This window comes from Pimephales promelas, chromosome 17 (assembly GCF_988280905.1).
Source record: "Pimephales promelas chromosome 17, fPimPro1.hap1.1, whole genome shotgun sequence".
In the NCBI taxonomy this organism is placed as follows: domain Eukaryota; kingdom Metazoa; phylum Chordata; class Actinopteri; order Cypriniformes; family Leuciscidae; genus Pimephales; species Pimephales promelas.
In genome coordinates, this window is record NC_142785.1 from 28,822,651 (window position 1) to 28,841,136 (window position 18,486).

Below are 18,486 nucleotides of genomic sequence, written 5' to 3' on the forward strand. Positions count from 1 at the left end.
TGAACATCATGAAGCAAACATAACTGGGTATATTTTTTGTGACATTCAGAAAACTTTTGTTGGTCAGCACTTTATTTTTATTGTTGTCTTTTTTTCAGGAAACATCTTTTCAAGTGGTTTTGATTTCAGATGGCCATTTCTCATTTGTTTTAATTAATTTTGGAACAATTGCACCAGCTCAACGATATGTACAGGTGTGCACAACATGGGAAATAAAAAGGATAGATCTAGGAGACTATATAAATAAGATGCTGAAAGCCTTGTTCTAATTTTCCACAGGCTGGTTATGACACCATCAACTCCAGATACCATTTCTCAATTACTGGATCGCTACAGAGTAACATCACAAGCTTAACATACAGCAGTAATGTCAATGTGTCAGGCAGATGGGCCTTCAGAACAGATCATGGATCACGGGGTTGTCAATTTAATGGTAATGTTTTTTTATTTTTTTATTTCTCCCATTGATGTGATCCTAGACTGAATAAATTATTTGGCATTCAGTTGCCAATTTAACCAGTATTGTAGATTATTTTTAGATATTTATTCCCTAAACATCCAGTAATTTTGAGTTAAAAGCCATGTAAACCTGTTATGCTGTAGGTATTCCAGTGCAACTTGGGGACTCTTTCTGGAGTGATGGCACCTGTCAGCAGAGATGCACCTGTACCAGCAGCGGCCTCCAGTGTAGCCATGAGCCCTGCAGTTATTCCCAAGCCTGCCGTCCAGCTGCCTTCCAGTACTCTTGCCAGAACATTCAATGAAAAACCTGTACCGTCTCCGGTGACCCTCACTACTACACCTTTGATTATCAAGTTTTTCACTTCCAAGGGACCTGCACTTATGTTCTGTCTGAGGTTAGTCTTTCTATATATGGCTTTCTGTTTATAGTATAAAAGGTATGAAACAACTCATTAATCCTTGAATTATTTAGGCTTGTGGCAACGGTTTGCCATACTATCGCATTGAGGGCAAAAATGAGCATCGGGGCAGCACACATGTGTCATGGACACGGATGGTCAGAGTGTTTGTCTATGACGAAGTAATTGAACTGGTCAAAGATCACTATAATGACGCAAAGGTTAGTTTGACCATTCTGCTTTAATTCTCATTTGAATGCAGCCTTCTGTACAAATTCCTAATTTTCCATTTTTTAACATTGTCCAGGTTAATGGAAGCTTTGCAGCAACACCCTTTGCCCTCCGCAATGGCTCCATTCAGGTCTATCGGTCAGGTTTTTCTTTGGCCATTAGCACAGACTTTGGTCTGGTTGTTACATATGATGCATACAGCTACGTCAGCATCTCTGTACCTTATGACTACCTTAACGCCACCTGCGGTCTGTGTGGAAACTTTAATCTGCGCCCTGAAGATGACTTCCGTTCACCCAGTGGGGAGATCTTGAGCTCAGATGTGGACTTTGCCAACAGTTGGAAAGTTCAAAGTGACACAGATCCTGAATGCCATAATGTCAGGTGCACGGGTCTGGCTTGTGCTGTTTGTACCACTGATGAAAATAGTCTTTACAGCGACACCAACCACTGTGGAATCTTAGGAGATGTTGCCGGCCCGTTCGCCTCTTGCCACCCTGTGCATGTGCCACAGACCTTTATAGAGAACTGTGTCTATGATGTCTGCTTGGGAGGAGGGTACCAGCCCATTCTGTGCCAGGCTCTCAATGTGTATGCTACTCAGTGTCAACAGCAGGGTGTACACCTTGGGCAGTGGAGACAGCAGGGCTTTTGTGGTAGGCATCTTGTTGAGATGAATGATTTGTCTAACTAAAAGATTACAGGGACTAATTAGTATTCTTTATTTTCTTCTGCCATTCCCAGAGATTCAATGCCCTCAACACAGTCATTTTGAGCCTCAAGGAACAGGCTGCCCTGCAACGTGCAATAATCCATCCGCCCCAATGAACTGTCCCTTGCCCAATCAGGAGAGCTGTATATGTGATCCTGGATACATTCTCAGTGCTGGAGAGTGTGTGCCTGAAGCAAACTGTGGCTGCACCTTCGAGGGCTTCTATTACACTGAAGGACAGTCAGTTGTGTTGGACGGTGACTGTGGGAGACGGTGTGTATGCAGCAGCAGGTCAATGATCTGTCATCATCAACAGTGTGGTCCAGCAGAGATGTGTGGAGTCCATGATGGTGTGAGAGGCTGCAGACCCATCGGTTATGCTACGTGTTCGGTTGAAAACCTAGGGTCATATCATACCTTTGATGGACAGAGTTTCAGATACCACGGAGCTTGCGGATTGACCCTTGTTAGAGTGATGGGGCCATCCCCTCTACCACACTTTGTATTGACAGTGGAGAAAGTACCCAAGGGCCTTCATGACTTTGCCAGGTTCCTGAAGTTTGAGGCAGAAGGAATCCAGGTCGCCATTGAAATGGGAGAGGGCAGCAATGTAAAGGTTAGGCAAAAATATCAAGTCACTAAATGTTTATTTAGTAAAAGAGCATAACTGCATTAGTTTTCAAATTCATATGCTAAATGGAAAAGTTGATCTGTGTATCATTCTCTTCAGGTGGATGGACAGATGGTTGGTCTGCCTGTCACTGTTGGCTCTGGTCAAATCCGCATCTATCACAGTAGTGTGAGGGGTTTTGTTTTGGAAACAAACTTTGGGGTGACCGTGAGAGCCGACTGGCCACACATTGTCCGAGTCACAGCACCAAGCACATACAACGGTACACTTGGGGGTCTGTGTGGGAACTTGAATGGAGACATTGCTGATGAGTTTTACACTCCAGACGCTGTCCTTTTGAATGACACGCAGCTGTTTGCTGACAGTTGGCGTGATGGATCCCTATCAGCCCACTGTGAGGACCCACCTGACATCTGGGAACCAGGAAATTATCAGAACAGTAGCCAGTTCAATGAACAATGTGGTATCATGGCTATGGACGATGGACCATTTGCTGAGTGCAGCAGAACACTAGATCCTCAGCAGCGGATAGCAGATTGCATTACATTGCTGGAGCAGACTCAAGGTTCCAGAATGGCCCTATGTGAGGCTCTGCGAGGTTACACGCTGCTTTGCCAACAGAATGGCATTGCAGTTGAAGAGTGGAGAAGTTTCACCCACTGCGGTAAGCATCTGATCACCTTAAACTCTCATTAAGCTCCAATATGCTAAAGAATTGTGTCATAGTTTTTATGCTTTTGTAATTTCAGAATCCACCTGTCCGGCAAATACCCATTATGAAGTGTGTGGCACGTCCTGTCCTGCTTCCTGCCCCAGCCTTTCATTTCCATTTCAGTGTGCCTTGCAGTGTCAGGAAGGATGCCAGTGTAATGATGGAAATGTGTTAAATGGAGATCACTGTGTGCCCCCCACGGGTTGTGGTTGCCACTACTCTGGGCGTTATCGGCAGGCTGGAGAGAGTTTCTGGCATGGTGAAGAGTGTCAGTTCTTGTGTGTTTGTGATGGAATCACTGGAAATGTTCATTGCACACCATCGTCTTGCAGCGAAGAAGAGGTCTGCCATGTGTTGGATGGCGAGTATGGCTGCCATCCTCATCCACGTGCTCGTTGCTCTGCTTCGGGTGACCCCCACTACATGTCATTTGATGGATCCGTCTTTGACTTCCAGGGCACATGCCGCTATGTGCTAGCAACAGTATGTAATGACACTATTGGGCTTCCATATTTCCAGGTGGATGCAAGGAACGAGGCGTGGCATGGACTCCGGGTGGCAATTACTGTTGAAGTTTTTGTCAACGTGTCTGGGCATCTTGTGCACATGTCACAGGACATGAACGGTCATTCTACCGTTGAGGTAATCAAGCATTACTCACTGTAATTTTCCTTTATTTATTTGTGATGGATAAAAATATATTTGCCATGATCAACAACAGAGATTTTCTTAAAACACAAAAGACTTTGTATTACTCTCTAGAACACACCCAGAAGTGCGCTTCTATTCTAGTCTGAATATATTTAGTGTTTAGTTATAAGCGATATTGCCTGCTTGGCTTTTAATAAGCTACTGGTTTTATTCTCTTTTCAAACAGGTTGATGGCGAGACCAGAAACCTTCCCATACTGCTTGACTCCGGTCGGGTGTCAGTCTATTCCAGCGCACAGTACACATTTGTATCAACTGACTTTGGTTTCAGTGTGAGTTATGGCTCCTGGGCAGTGAACATCATTGTACCAGCAGAGTACAGCGGGGTTACGTGTGGCCTCTGTGGCAACTTTAACGGCCAGATGAACGATGACTTCATGATGCCTTCTGGGGATCTGGTACGCTCAGCAGACCAGTTTGGGGCAAGTTGGAAGGTTGAGGATGAGCTGCCATGCAATGATGGGTGTGGAAACAATTGCCCTTTGTGTCAGGATGAGACAACTTCCCGTTCCCTGTGCGACATCATCAGGTCCAGTGAGGGCCCATTTAGCTTCTGCCATGTGTATGTAGATCCTGAAGCCTACTTTAATGACTGTGTGTTTGATGTGTGCCTTTCTGGAAACCGGAATGATGTCCTATGTCGCTCGATCCAAACCTATGCGAGTGCCTGTCAATCTAACAATGCTGTTATCTACCCCTGGAGAGAGAGTACATCCTGTGGTGAGTGATATCATATTCGGTTATTTCCTTTAGTGTGTCATTAGTTTCTATTGTGAACAAATGGTAAACATTTAGATGACATGCTTGACGTCTAATTATTTTGTTTGTTACATTACCAGCCATGACCTGCTCAGAGAACAGCCACTATGAGTTGTGTGGCACAGACTGTGGTCACACTTGCGCCAGCAGCATTGATGCTAGTTGTGAGCACACATGTTCAGAGGGATGCTTCTGTGATGATGGATTGGTGAGGAGTGGAGGACGCTGTGTACCGGTGGAGCAATGTGGCTGCGTTTATGATGGATTCTACTTTAATGTGAGGATTGAAACTCTTTTTTGAGAAAGAGACATACAACTCTTCAAACATATTCATGTCCTCTGTTCTGGAAATATAACGCTCAGCCTTTTGTGGTATGATTTCATAGGTTGGCGAGCAGTTCTGGGATCTAGAATGTTTTCACCTCTGTGAGTGTTTTGCTCCAAATGATATGCGCTGCTCTGCTTCATCTTGCCAACCGACTATGGAGTGTACAGTCAGAGGTGGACGTCGGGGCTGCTATGGTCAGTGCACATCTGTGATATCGCTTATATTAACTTTTGTTAATTACATCAGCATTTGCCTTTGGGTAGATGATCACCATCTTTTAATGGAAACTCCTCTTTACAGAAGAGAGCACCACACATATGACCACCACCAGATCAAGTCTTCCCTCAGGTATTTTTGTTACAATTTAGAAAAAGAAAAAACACAAATATGTAATAATATTCTGTTGTGAGCGCACAGGATGAGCTTTCGCTCATTTTCATGCGCTCTGTCTTGTCGTGAGCATGCGGTTTCGAGTTCGATCGGGCCGCTCTGTTTGCGTGTGTTATGTCATGTCCTGTAGCACTCGGTTCGTGTTTACATCGGCCGCATGCTTTCATGTCATGTTTTTGTCTTGTGCTGAGTAGCACACAGCTTGTGTTTTACACTAAAACACAGTTTTTGTTGTCTGTTTTGTTTGATTTTATTATCATTAAAAAGCCCATCAACTCTGCACTGAGTCCTCGCTACTTTCATCACACCCATACCTGACAAATATGTAATATGGCAAAGATAATATTGTTTTTTTTTCTCTGCACAGACGAAAGCACTACACTCATGACCACATCCAGATCTTCCACATACCTTCCCTTAGGTATTTTCATACTTGTCTAATATTTTGTCTCAGAGGTGGCCTTGGTTTAGAAGAAGATCTGGAAGATCTTGGTCTATTGGAGATCTTTTTCAAAACCATTTTCAATAGAGATAATTAATAGAAAAAGTACTTTGAGAACTAAGGCTGCTGAAAAAGTGGCTGATCACTATTGTGCACTAAAGGCATTGCTTTGTCTTCCTTTTACAGAAGAGAGCACCACAGACATGACGACCACTGGATCAAGTCTTCCCTCAGGTATTTTTGTTACAATTTAGAAAACAAAAATACAAATATGTAATAATATTCTGTTGTGAGCGCACAGGATGAGCTTTCGCTCGTTTTCATGCGCTCTGTCTTGTCCCGTGAGCATGCGGTTTCGAGTTCGATCGGGCCGCTCTGTTTGCGTGTGTTATGTCATGTCCTGTAGCACGCGGTTCGTGTTTACATCGGCCACATGCTCTCATGTCATGTTTTTGTCTTGTGCTGAGTAGCACACAGCTTGTGTTTTACACTAAAACACAGTTTTTGTTGTCTGTTTTGTTTGATTTTATTATCATTAAAAAGCCCATGAACTCTGCACTGAGTCCTCGCTACTTTCATCACACCCATACCTGACAAATATGTAATATGGCAAAGATAATTCTTTTTTCTCTGTACAGAAGAAAGCACCACACTCATGACCACATCCAGATCAAGTCTTCCCTCAGGTATTTTTGTAACAATTTAGAAAAAATGTGATATCAGTGATGATATTTGAGGGGTTTTTTTACTCATACATTCTCACAGGTCTATTTGATCCATTTGGAGCTTGATTTTTGATTAAAAAAAATCTTTATAAATCGTTCAAGACAGGTACACCATGAGCTTTTGAGGGGTTTTTTTTCAGTCAGTGGTAGAGTGAATGGTACTTATCAAGCCATACGTTGCTGGAATGTCCTATTTAGTGTTAATTCCAGATAAAGAACTACACTGCCCATAATACTTAAAAGAAAAAAATCCACAAATCAAAAGATCAAAGCAAACAATCAAGGTGAAAGAGATGTGCAGTGACTGCTCAGCCCATGCAGCATTGTGAAATCGAGTACTTGCTTTTTCCAACTTTTTATATATTTGTGTATATATTATTAATTTTAATCTATTTAAAATTCATTGTTTTTATACTTATAACTGCTGATGTTACTGAAATAGTTATATAATTGTCACTTTCAATGCTTTATGGGACTGTAGTAAATTTCATCATAAGATGTACTGTATAGTGCACATTCTTGTACTCTTGTCTTTCCCATATTTTCACATACCTTTTTTCAGTCAAAGTTTGTAATGTTGTGATTTGTCTCCGAGGAGTTTGACTTTGTTCAGAACTCTTTATTGAAGAACTCTTTCAAATTCTTGTGGATAAATTAAATTAAAAAAAATAGTTTGGGGAGAAAGGGTGCAAATGATAATCATTGTTGTGCTCTATAGAGATGTCAGAGTTGGCATGTAATGTGGTAAAAATCTTTTTCTCTCTACAGAACAGAGCAGCACATACATAACCTCCACCAGCTCAAGCATTCCCCCAGGTATTTTTGAAAGAACTTGTAGAAAAAAGACAGTTAATGCAAAGGTGAAATCATTTGAACTGATATCCCCCATAAATTCCCACAGCTGTGTTTTATCCATTTGGAGCTGGTGACACCGAGAATGGTCGCTCTGATGATGGGAGTTCATCTGTGATCTACCTTCTGCAACAGTTCATATTTTTTGGACAAACATATAGCCGAATATATGTAAGTCAGTGTAATATGTATCAGTGTAATTTTTTCATTTGTGATTATGGTCTCAATATGGAGGTCACCTGTGAGGAAATAACCATTCATTGCATTTTTTCTTTCTATTACTAATGACTTCTGAATGCTCAATTTTATTTATTTATTTAATTGTATGTATTATCTCTTTTGGTAACACTTTAGATTTGGTAACACTGATCCAAATAATTAGTGGTTCCTTTAGAAAGATGTAGTAACACTTGAGTCATTACTATCCAAATGCTTACAATGACTTCAGTCGATATTAGGTAGTTATCAAGCTTTTCACTTGGTAGCACTGATCCACATTATGAGTAGTTCCTTTAGAAAGATGTAGTAACACTTGATTAATTGCTAATGGTTTACCATTACCTTTTTTTATTATTATGCATTATTAATTATGAACCTATATATAGTTCCTAGGGTTACACTTTATTTCGATAGTCACTTTAGACGTTCTACTAATTATAAGTAACTTTTAAACTACATGTCAACTAACTCTCATTAGAGTATTAGTATACTATAGTAGACTGTCAGTAGACTGAGGTTATTATGGTTAGGTGTTAGGCTTTGGGTTAGGAGAATAAGTTGACTTGTACTCGCCAACTTACTTAAAGTCAGTTGAATGTTTGTTGGGGGACCAACAAAATAAATTATTAGCAGATGTTAAGTAGACAGTCTACTAATACTCTAATGAGAGTTAGTTGACATAGCCTATACAGTGGTATGAATAAGTTTTGGCACCCATGCTAAAGTTGCCTAAAAAGAGGAATAAAAAATCATATTTTGGATATTGATCTTAATGCCTTAATTAGAAAAATGAGGAAAACTCCAACCTTTAAGGACACCAATTTTCTTTGTGAATGAATAATGTATCATAAATAAATAAATGTTTTTTTCTTTAAAATACAGGGTGCATAAGTCATGGCACCCCTATGTTAAATTCACATAGAGTCAGGCAGATTTTTATTTTTAAAAGCCAGTAATTTCATGGATCCAGGATAATATGCATCCTGATAAAGTTCCCTTGGCCTTTGGAATTAAAATATCCACACATCATCACACACCTTCCACCACACCTAGAGATTGGCATGGGGTACTTTCCAGAAGATCATCTTTCAATGCAAATCAAACCAGCTATTAGGCTAACTGAAGTAAAACCATGCCAATCTCTAGGCATTGTGAATGGTGTGTGATGATGTGGGTCTATTTTAATCCCAAAGGCCAAGGGAACTTTATCAGGATGCATATTATCCTGGATCCATGAAATTACTGGCTTTTAAAAATAAAAATCTGCCTGACTCTATGTGAATTTAACACAGGGGTGCCATGACTTATGCACCCTGTATTTTAAGGAAAAACATTTATTTATTTATGATGCATTATTCATTCACAAAGAAAATTGGTGTCCTTAAAGGTTGGACTTTTCCTCATTTTTCTAATTAAGGCATTAAGATCAATATCCAAAAGATGATTTTTTATTCCTCTTTTTAGGCAACTTTAGCATGGGTGCCAAAACTTATTCATACCACTGTAGTTGAAAAGTTACTTACAATTAGTAAAATGTCTAAAGTGGACTATCGAAATAAAGTGTTACCACTCTTAGTAAGTATTCCTCAGTGAGGTAGTTACTGATTAGCTAATGGTGAAATGCCACATTCAACTGAGCGCTATTACTTATACTAATTTGTTAATCAGAATTTCTAGTTAGTTAATAGTAGTTACTAGAATGTTAATAGTGTGTTACTTATTTATTCATTAATGAAGGGACAATATTCTAAAGTGTTACCAGAAAGGGTGTATGATAAGAAATCTTTAACTCTTTCAGGTCAACAACAATGGACACCTGACTTTTGATGGGCCGTTTAGCAGCTGGAGTCCATACCAGTTTCCAAGTTATGGTGCAAGAGACATCATCGCTCCATTCTGGACAGATATTGATAATCGTGGCAATGGTGTAATTTCTTATAGTCAGTACACCTCTGGCAGTGTCCTTACAGAGGCCACACAGGACATTGACCAATACTTCCCTGACCTGAGCTTTTCTGCTACGTGGGTCTTTGTTGCAACATGGGACAGAGTTGCATATTTCCCTCAATCAGGAACAGTAAGAAACCAGTTTTATAAATTCTTTCTGTTCTTGTGAAATGACAAATGTAATAAAATGATTGAACATCATGAAGCAAACATAACTGGGTATATTTTTTGTGACATTCAGAAAACTTTTGTTGGTCAGCACTTTATTTTTATTGTTGTCTTTTTTCAGGAAACATCTTTTCAAGTGGTATTGATTTCAGATGGCCATTTCTCATTTGTTTTAATTAATTTTGGAACAATTGCACCAGCTCAACGATATGTACAGGTGTGCACAACATGGGAAATAAAAAGCATAGATCTAGGAGACTATATAAATAAGATGCTGAAAGCCTTGTCCTAATTTTCCACAGGCTGGTTATGACACCATCAACTCCAGATACCATTTCTCAATTACTGGATCGCTACAGAGTAACATCACAAGCTTAACATACAGCAGTAATGTCAATGTGTCAGGCAGATGGGCCTTCAGAACAGATCATGGATCACGGGGTTGTCAATTTAATGGTAATTTTTTTTTATTTTTTTATTTCTCCCATTGATGTGATCCTAGACTGAATAAATTATTTGGCATTCAGTTGCCAATTTAACCAGTATTGTAGATTATTTTTAGATATGTATTCCCTAAACATCCAGTAGTTTTGAGTTAAAAGCCATGTAAACCTGTTATGCTGTAGGTATTCCAGTGCAACTTGGGGACTCTTTCTGGAGTGATGGCACCTGTCAGCAGAGATGCACCTGTACCAGCAGCGGCCTCCAGTGTAGCCATGAGCCCTGCAGTTATTCCCAAGCCTGCCGTCCAGCTGCCTTCCAATACTCTTGCCAGAACATTCAACGAAAAACCTGTACCATCTCCGGTGACCCTCACTACTACACCTTTGATTATCAAGTTTTTCACTTCCAAGGGACCTGCACTTATGTTCTGTCTGAGGTTAGTCTTTCTATATATGGCTTTCTGTTTATAGTATAAAAGGTATGAAACAACTCATTAATCCTTGAATTATTTAGGCTTGTGGCAACGGCTTGCCATACTATCGCATTGAGGGCAAAAATGAGCATCGGGGCAGCACACATGTGTCATGGACACGGATGGTCAGGGTGTTTGTCTATGACGAAGTAATTGAACTGGTAAAAGATCACTATAATGACGCGAAGGTTAGTATGACAATTCTGCTTTAATTCTCATTTGAATGCAGCCTTCTGTACAAATTCCTAATTTTCCATTTTTTAACATTGTCCAGGTTAATGGAAGCTTTGCAGCAACACCCTTTGCCCTCCGCAATGGCTCCATTCAGGTCTATCGGTCAGGTTTTTCTTTGGCCATTAGCACAGACTTTGGTCTGGTTGTTACATATGATGCATACAGCTACGTCAGCATCTCTGTACCTTATGACTACCTTAACGCCACCTGCGGTCTGTGTGGAAACTTTAATCTGCGCCCTGAAGATGACTTCCGTTCACCCAGTGGGGAGATCTTGAGCTCAGATGTGGACTTTGCCAACAGTTGGAAAGTTCAAAGTGACACAGATCCTGAATGCCATAATGTCAGGTGCACGGGTCTGGCTTGTGCTGTTTGTACCACTGATGAAATTAGTCTTTACAGCGACACCAACCACTGTGGAATCTTAGGAGATGTTGCCGGCCCGTTCGCCTCTTGCCACCCTGTGCATGTGCCACAGACCTTTATAGAGAACTGTGTCTATGATGTCTGCTTGGGAGGAGGGTACCAGCCCATTCTGTGCCAGGCTCTCAATGTGTATGCTACTCAGTGTCAACAGCAGGGTGTACACCTTGGGCAGTGGAGACAGCAGGGCTTTTGTGGTAGGCATCTTGTTGAGATGAATGATTTGTCTAACTAAAAGATTACAGGGACTAATTAGTATTCTTTATTTTCTTCTGCCATTCCCAGAGATTCAATGCCCTCAACACAGTCATTTTGAGCCTCAAGGAACAGGCTGCCCTGCAACGTGCAATAATCCATCCGCCCCAATGAACTGTCCCTTGCCCAATCAGGAGAGCTGTATATGTGATCCTGGATACATTCTCAGTGCTGGAGAGTGTGTGCCTGAAGCAAACTGTGGCTGCACCTTCGAGGGCTTCTATTACACTGAAGGACAGTCAGTTGTGTTGGACGGCGACTGTGGGAGACGGTGTGTATGCAGCAGCAGGTCAATGATCTGTCATCATCAACAGTGTGGTCCAGCAGAGATGTGTGGAGTCCATGATGGTGTGAGAGGCTGCAGACCCATCGGTTATGCTACGTGTTCGGTTGAAAACCTAGGGTCATATCATACCTTTGATGGACAGAGTTTCAGATACCACGGAGCTTGCGGATTGACCCTTGTTAGAGTGATGGGGCCATCCCCTCTACCACACTTTGTATTGACAGTGGAGAAAGTACCCAAGGGCCTTCATGACTTTGCCAGGTTCCTGAAGTTTGAGGCAGAAGGAATCCAGGTCGCCATTGAAATGGGAGAGGGCAGCAATGTAAAGGTTAGGCAAAAATATCAAGTCACTAAATGTTTATTTAGTAAAAGAGCATAACTGCATTAGTTTTCAAATTCATATGCTAAATGGAAAAGTTGATCTGTGTATCATTCTCTTCAGGTGGATGGACAGATGGTTGGTCTGCCTGTCACTGTTGGCTCTGGTCAAATCCGCATCTATCACAGTAGTGTGAGGGGTTTTGTTTTGGAAACAAACTTTGGGGTGACCGTGAGAGCCGACTGGCCACACATTGTCCGAGTCACAGCACCAAGCACATACAACGGTACACTTGGGGGTCTGTGTGGGAACTTGAATGGAGACATTGCTGATGAGTTTTACACTCCAGACGCTGTCCTTTTGAATGACACGCAGCTGTTTGCTGACAGTTGGCGTGATGGATCCCTATCAGCCCACTGTGAGGACCCACCTGACATCTGGGAACCAGGAAATTATCAGAACAGTAGCCAGTTCAATGAACAATGTGGTATCATGGCTATGGACGATGGACCATTTGCTGAGTGCAGCAGAACACTAGATCCTCAGCAGCGGATAGCAGATTGCATTACATTGCTGGAGCAGACTCAAGGTTCCAGAATGGCCCTATGTGAGGCTCTGCGAGGTTACACGCTGCTTTGCCAACAGAATGGCATTGCAGTTGAAGAGTGGAGAAGTTTCACCCACTGCGGTAAGCATCTGATCACCTTAAACTCTCATTAAGCTCCAATATGCTAAAGAATTGTGTCATAGTTTTTATGCTTTTGTAATTTCAGAATCCACCTGTCCGGCAAATACCCATTATGAAGTGTGTGGCACGTCCTGTCCTGCTTCCTGCCCCAGCCTTTCATTTCCATTTCAGTGTGCCTTGCAGTGTCAGGAAGGATGCCAGTGTAATGATGGAAATGTGTTAAATGGAGATCACTGTGTGCCCCCCACGGGTTGTGGTTGCCACTACTCTGGGCGTTATCGGCAGGCTGGAGAGAGTTTCTGGCACGGTGAAGAGTGTCAGTTCTTGTGTGTTTGTGATGGAATCACTGGAAATGTTCATTGCACACCATCGTCTTGCAGCGAAGAAGAGGTCTGCCATGTGTTGGATGGCGAGTATGGCTGCCATCCTCATCCACATGCTCATTGCTCTGCTTCGGGTGACCCCCACTACATGTCATTTGATGGATCCGTCTTTGACTTCCAGGGCACATGCCGCTATGTGCTAGCAACAGTATGTAATGACACTATTGGGCTTCCACATTTCCAGGTGGATGCAAGGAACGAGGCGTGGCATGGACTCCGGGTGGCAATTACTGTTGAAGTTTTTGTCAACGTGTCTGGGCATCTTGTGCACATGTCACAGGACATGAACGGTCATTCTACCGTTGAGGTAATCAAGCATTACTCACTGTAATTTTCCTTTATTTATTTGTGATGGATAAAAATATGTTTGCCATGATCAACAACAGAGATTTTCTTAAAACACAAAAGACTTTCTTCTGCCTTGTGTTACCCTCTAATACACACCCAGAAGTGCGCTTCTATTCCAGCCTTAAAGAATTTAGGGTTTAGTTATAAGCAATATTGCCTGCTTGGCTTTTAAGCTATTGGTTTTATTCTCTTTTCAAACAGGTTGATGGCGAGACCAGAAACCTTCCCATACTGCTTGACTCCGGACTGGTGTCAGTCTATTCCAGCGCACAGTACACATTTGTATCAACTGACTTTGGTTTCAGCGTGAGTTATGGCTCCTGGGCAGTGAACATCATTGTACCAGCAGAGTACAGCGGGGTTACGTGTGGCCTCTGTGGCAACTTTAACGGCCAGATGAACGATGACTTCATGATGCCTTCTGGGGATCTGGTACGCTCAGCAGACCAGTTCGGGGCAAGTTGGAAGGTTGAGGATGAGCTGCCATGCAATGATGGGTGTGGAAACAATTGTCCTTTGTGTCAGGATGAGACAACTTCCCGTTCCCTGTGCGACATCATCAGGTCCAGTGAGGGCCCATTTAGCTTCTGCCATGTGTATGTAGATCCTGAAGCCTACTTTAATGACTGTGTGTTTGATGTGTGCCTTTCTGGAAACCGGAATGATGTCCTATGTCGCTCGATCCAAACCTATGCGAGTGCCTGTCAATCTAACAATGCTGTTATCTACCCCTGGAGAGAGAGTACATCCTGTGGTGAGTGATATCATTTTCGGTTATTTCCTTTAGTGTGTCATTAGTTTCTATTGTGAACAAATGGTAAACATTTAGATGACATGCTTGACGTCTAATTATTTTGTTTGTTACATTACCAGCCATGACCTGCTCAGAGAACAGCCACTATGAGTTGTGTGGCACAGACTGTGGTCACACTTGCGCCAGCAGCATTGATGCTAGTTGTGAGCACACATGTTCAGAGGGATGCTTCTGTGATGATGGATTGGTGAGGAGTGGAGGACGCTGTGTACCGGTGGAGCAATGTGGCTGCGTTTATGATGGATTCTACTTTAATGTGAGGATTGAAACTCTTTTTTGAGAAAGAGACATACAACTCTTCAAACATATTCATGTCCTCTGTTCTGGAAATGTAACGCTCAACCTTTTGTGGTATAATTTCATAGGTTGGCGAGCAGTTCTGGGATCTAGAATGTTCTCACCTCTGTGAGTGTTTTGCTCCAAATGATATGCGCTGCTCTGCTTCATCTTGCCAACCGACTATGGAGTGTACAGTCAGAGGTGGACGTCGGGGCTGCTATGGTCAGTGCACATCTTTGATATCGCTTATATTAACTTTTGTTAATTACATCAGCATTTGCCTTTGGGTAGATGATCACCATCTTTTAATGGAAACTCCTCTTTACAGAAGAGAGCACCACACATATGACCACCACCAGATCAAGTCTTCCCTCAGGTATTTTTCTAACAATTTAGAAAAAAAAAAACACAAATATTTAATAATATTCTGTTGTGAGCGCACAGGATGAGCTTTCGCTCATTTTCATGCGCTCTGTCTTGTCGTGAGCATGCAGTTTCGAGTTCGATCGGGCCGCTCTGTTTGCGTGTGTTATGTCATGTCCTGTAGCACTCGGTTCGTGTTTACATCGGCCGCATACTTTCATGTCATGTTTTTGTCTTGTGCTGAGTAGCACACAGCTTGTGTTTTACACTAAAACACAGTTTTTGTTGCCTGTTTTGTTTGATTTTATTATCATTAAAAAGCCCATCAACTCTGCACTGAGTCCTCGCTACTTTCATCACACCCATACCTGACAAATATGTAATATGGCAAAGATAATATTTTTTTTCTCTGCACAGAAGAAAGCACCACACTCATGACCACATCCAGATCTTCCACATACCGTCCCTCAGGTATTTTCATACTTTTCTAATATTTTGTCTCAGAGGTGGCCTTGGTTTAGAAGAAGATCTGGAAGATCTTGGTCTATTGGAGATCTTTTTCAAAACCATTTTCAATGGAGATAATTAATAGGAAAAGTACTTGGAGAACTAAGGCTGCTGAAAAACTGGATCATAACTATTGTGCATTAAAGGCATTGCTTTGTCTTCCTTTTACAGAAGAGAGCACCACACTCATGACCACATCCAGATCTTCCACATACCGTCCCTCAGGTATTTTCATACTTTTCTAAAATTTTGTCTCAGAGGTGGTTGTGTTGGTTTAGAAGAAGATCTGGAAGATCTTTGTTTTTTGGAGATCTTTTTCAAAACCATTTTCAATGGAGATAATTAATAGGAAAAGTACTTTGAGAACTAAGGCTGCTAAAAAAGTGGATGATAACTATTGTGCACTAAAGGCATTGCTTTTTCTTCCTTTTTCAGAAGAGAGCACCACATACATGACCACCACCGGATCAAGCCTTCCCTCAGGTATTTTTGGGACATTTTGGGGAAAAAAAAAAAACAATGAATACAAAGATGATGTCATGTGAACTGATATCAGTGATTCGATCTCTTTTTTTTTCATAAATTGCCACAGGTCTGTGTGTGTGTGTGTGTGTGTGTGTGCGTGTGTGTGTGTGTGTTATCTTTACAGTTAGAACATTAAATAAAAAATCTTAATGTTGAATGTTTTATTTCAAATATTTCTATGTTTAATAAAGGAAGATGTTATGTAATCAAAATATGTTTTGTATATATACCCCAGAGTTATTGTCATAAATCCTGTGGTTCTCCTCTGTTTGTCAGACCGCTGTTCTGAGCTCAACTGCACTGAGGATGAACGCTGTGAAGAGCAACATGGTGTTTATGGCTGTTTCTGCAAGGACAACCATCACAGTTCTCAGAATGGATCCTTTGGTTGGACTCATTCAGCATTATAAATATACGTTCATCATTGATTACATTTTTGTTTTTGATCACAGCTGACATTCTCTTGAATATATCTCTCTTAGATTTCTCTGAAACCTGTGAAAGCAGCTCTGGCTCCATGTCTCTGTCTCGCTGTCAGCTTTTTGAGGCTGGTTTTCCTTCTGGCATCTTGCACCTCAATGACCCCAAGTGCAGAGGAACAGTCCGGAATGGCAGAGTGGAGTTCTATTTTGACAACAATGACCACATCTGTGGTACAAGTCTTGTGGTAGGAATCTTTGCATACATACAGCAAATCCTTTTTTGCAATTCTTTTATAATTCTTTAAAAAGTCCTTTAATGTCCAAATGTTCAAATAATATGTGCCTACAGGCCAATGGCACCCACTTCATCTATGAGAACTTTATTGTGGGAGAGCCAGACACAGTTGGACATCTCATCAGCAGGAAGAGAATTCTGAAGCTTTCTTTCAGCTGTGTGTACTTACAAACCCAAACACTCACCATGGACATCAACCCTCTGGAGAGGTATGCACTAAATTCAGCTTACTTACTGACTAACTATTTAAAATATTCTTATTTGTAGTTGACGCATCTCTTGTAAAACTTTTTCAACAGCATTTTACACAGGATCCTTCCCGCTGGTCAAGGGACATATCAGGTCAGGATGATTCCCTATCAGGATGCTGAATTCACCCATCCATTCACTGGTAGTGTGAACGCGGAGCTGGACAGACGTATTTTCGTGGAAGTTCGTGTTGATGGAGTTGACAGCCGTCAGTTTGCCTCAGTGATTGACAAATGTTGGGCTACACCTGTGAATGATCCTCATTACTCTGTCCGCTGGGACCTCATCGTTGGCATGTAAGTCAGTTTGTTTGTTTCCTTTCCTTAGCACTTGCTATTTGTATTTTGCCAGAAAAAAAATGACATTCATTACTCTTCAAAATACTTGGGATCAAAACCAATGACATTTTTATTACTTACGTACCCTCTTGTCATTCCAGACCTTATCAAACCTAGCCATTTTATTATTGTCTTTTTAATATCGTTATTATACTGTCCCAAAATGCTCAGGTGTCCCAATCCAGATGACAATACAGTGGACTTGCTGCAGAATGGTGTTTCCACATCCAGTCGTTTCTCCTTTGAGATGTTTATCTTCACTGCAAACTCCACAAAGGTTTACCTGCACTGCGGTATTCACCTTTGCCTTAAGACAGACAATCACTGCTCAGTGGTGAGTTTATGAATTCATAAGTATTTTCAGATTTTTTTCTTATGGACATGGATACAGTTGTTGGTATTTGTAAATCTATCAAGTTTCTTTAAGTAAAAGGTAAATACACAGAAAAGCATATATTTGAGCTCCCGTCAATGGTGAAAAATGCCAATTGTATACAGCAGTTACAACATCTTCCAGTAGAGGGCCTTATGGGGCCATGCTAACCAGCAGAACCTTGACCCGTTGGTTGACACAACTTGGTTGTCTTTTCATCTCTATTTTAGCACTGTGACTCTGAACACCACCATAGAGAGGGCAGATCTGTGGACTTCCATGACAGTGCTTCCATATCTATGGGTCCATTGATTTGGTCTGACAGTAACAAAGGTGACTTATAAAACAAGAAAAAATGTATATTGTTCATATCTGAATATCAAATGAGCAAGTGTGTTGTAGTTCCGCATTGGTCTGGAACACAGTGGATGCAGAGGAATGATACAAACAGTAAAACATCTCTCAGTGCTGTTAACTGAAACATCAGCTTGACCAATCAACTGACAGCTGTGTATTCTCTGTTCACAGATACACAGGTGCCACGCCAAGTGCAAGTATCCAAGGCTCCATGGCTGTGTGGTTCTCTGACTATATTACTTGTATCTCTTTGTGTTCTGATATGCTTTTAGAATATGTTCCTAAGAATCACCATACTTTTATCTAATCAATACTAGTCTAGTCTTATATCTTTTTGAATGAATGTGATTCTGCTGATCGACTTTTAATCTGACAATCAAATAATTTTTGTAATCGAGTCTAATAAAGTATAACAATGTGATAAAT

At 41.4% G+C, this 18,486-nt stretch overlaps 2 protein-coding genes across 2 annotated transcripts in view; both read left to right on the forward strand.

Moving 5' to 3' along the window:
* Positions 1 to 764, forward strand: part of LOC120474742 (IgGFc-binding protein) — a 54,112-nt gene extending 53,348 nt beyond the window's left edge. The window contains exons 94-95 of the mRNA XM_089121915.1: positions 280 to 337; positions 604 to 764. Coding sequence (XP_088978041.1) covers positions 280 to 337; positions 604 to 764 — 219 coding nt within the window. The remainder of the gene's footprint in view (positions 1 to 279; positions 338 to 603) is intronic.
* A 10-nt stretch (positions 765 to 774) lies between these two features.
* On the forward strand, positions 775 to 18,485 carry LOC148971534 (alpha-tectorin). Its single transcript, XM_089122344.1, has 35 exons — positions 775 to 857; positions 935 to 1,081; positions 1,168 to 1,747; positions 1,836 to 2,419; positions 2,534 to 3,098; positions 3,184 to 3,788; positions 4,024 to 4,576; positions 4,696 to 4,892; positions 5,002 to 5,137; positions 5,244 to 5,291; positions 7,269 to 7,316; positions 7,402 to 7,523; positions 9,370 to 9,648; positions 9,808 to 9,903; positions 9,989 to 10,142; positions 10,313 to 10,566; positions 10,644 to 10,790; positions 10,877 to 11,456; positions 11,545 to 12,128; positions 12,243 to 12,807; positions 12,893 to 13,497; positions 13,740 to 14,292; positions 14,412 to 14,608; positions 14,718 to 14,853; positions 14,960 to 15,007; positions 15,412 to 15,465; positions 15,673 to 15,726; positions 15,937 to 15,984; positions 16,303 to 16,413; positions 16,509 to 16,693; positions 16,798 to 16,952; positions 17,043 to 17,288; positions 17,502 to 17,664; positions 17,934 to 18,036; positions 18,232 to 18,485. Exons 2-35 carry the CDS (start codon positions 1,016 to 1,018, stop codon positions 18,330 to 18,332), a joined length of 8,922 nt encoding a protein of 2,973 aa, XP_088978470.1. The 5' UTR covers positions 775 to 857; positions 935 to 1,015; the 3' UTR covers positions 18,333 to 18,485.
* Position 18,486: the final 1 nt, after the last annotated feature.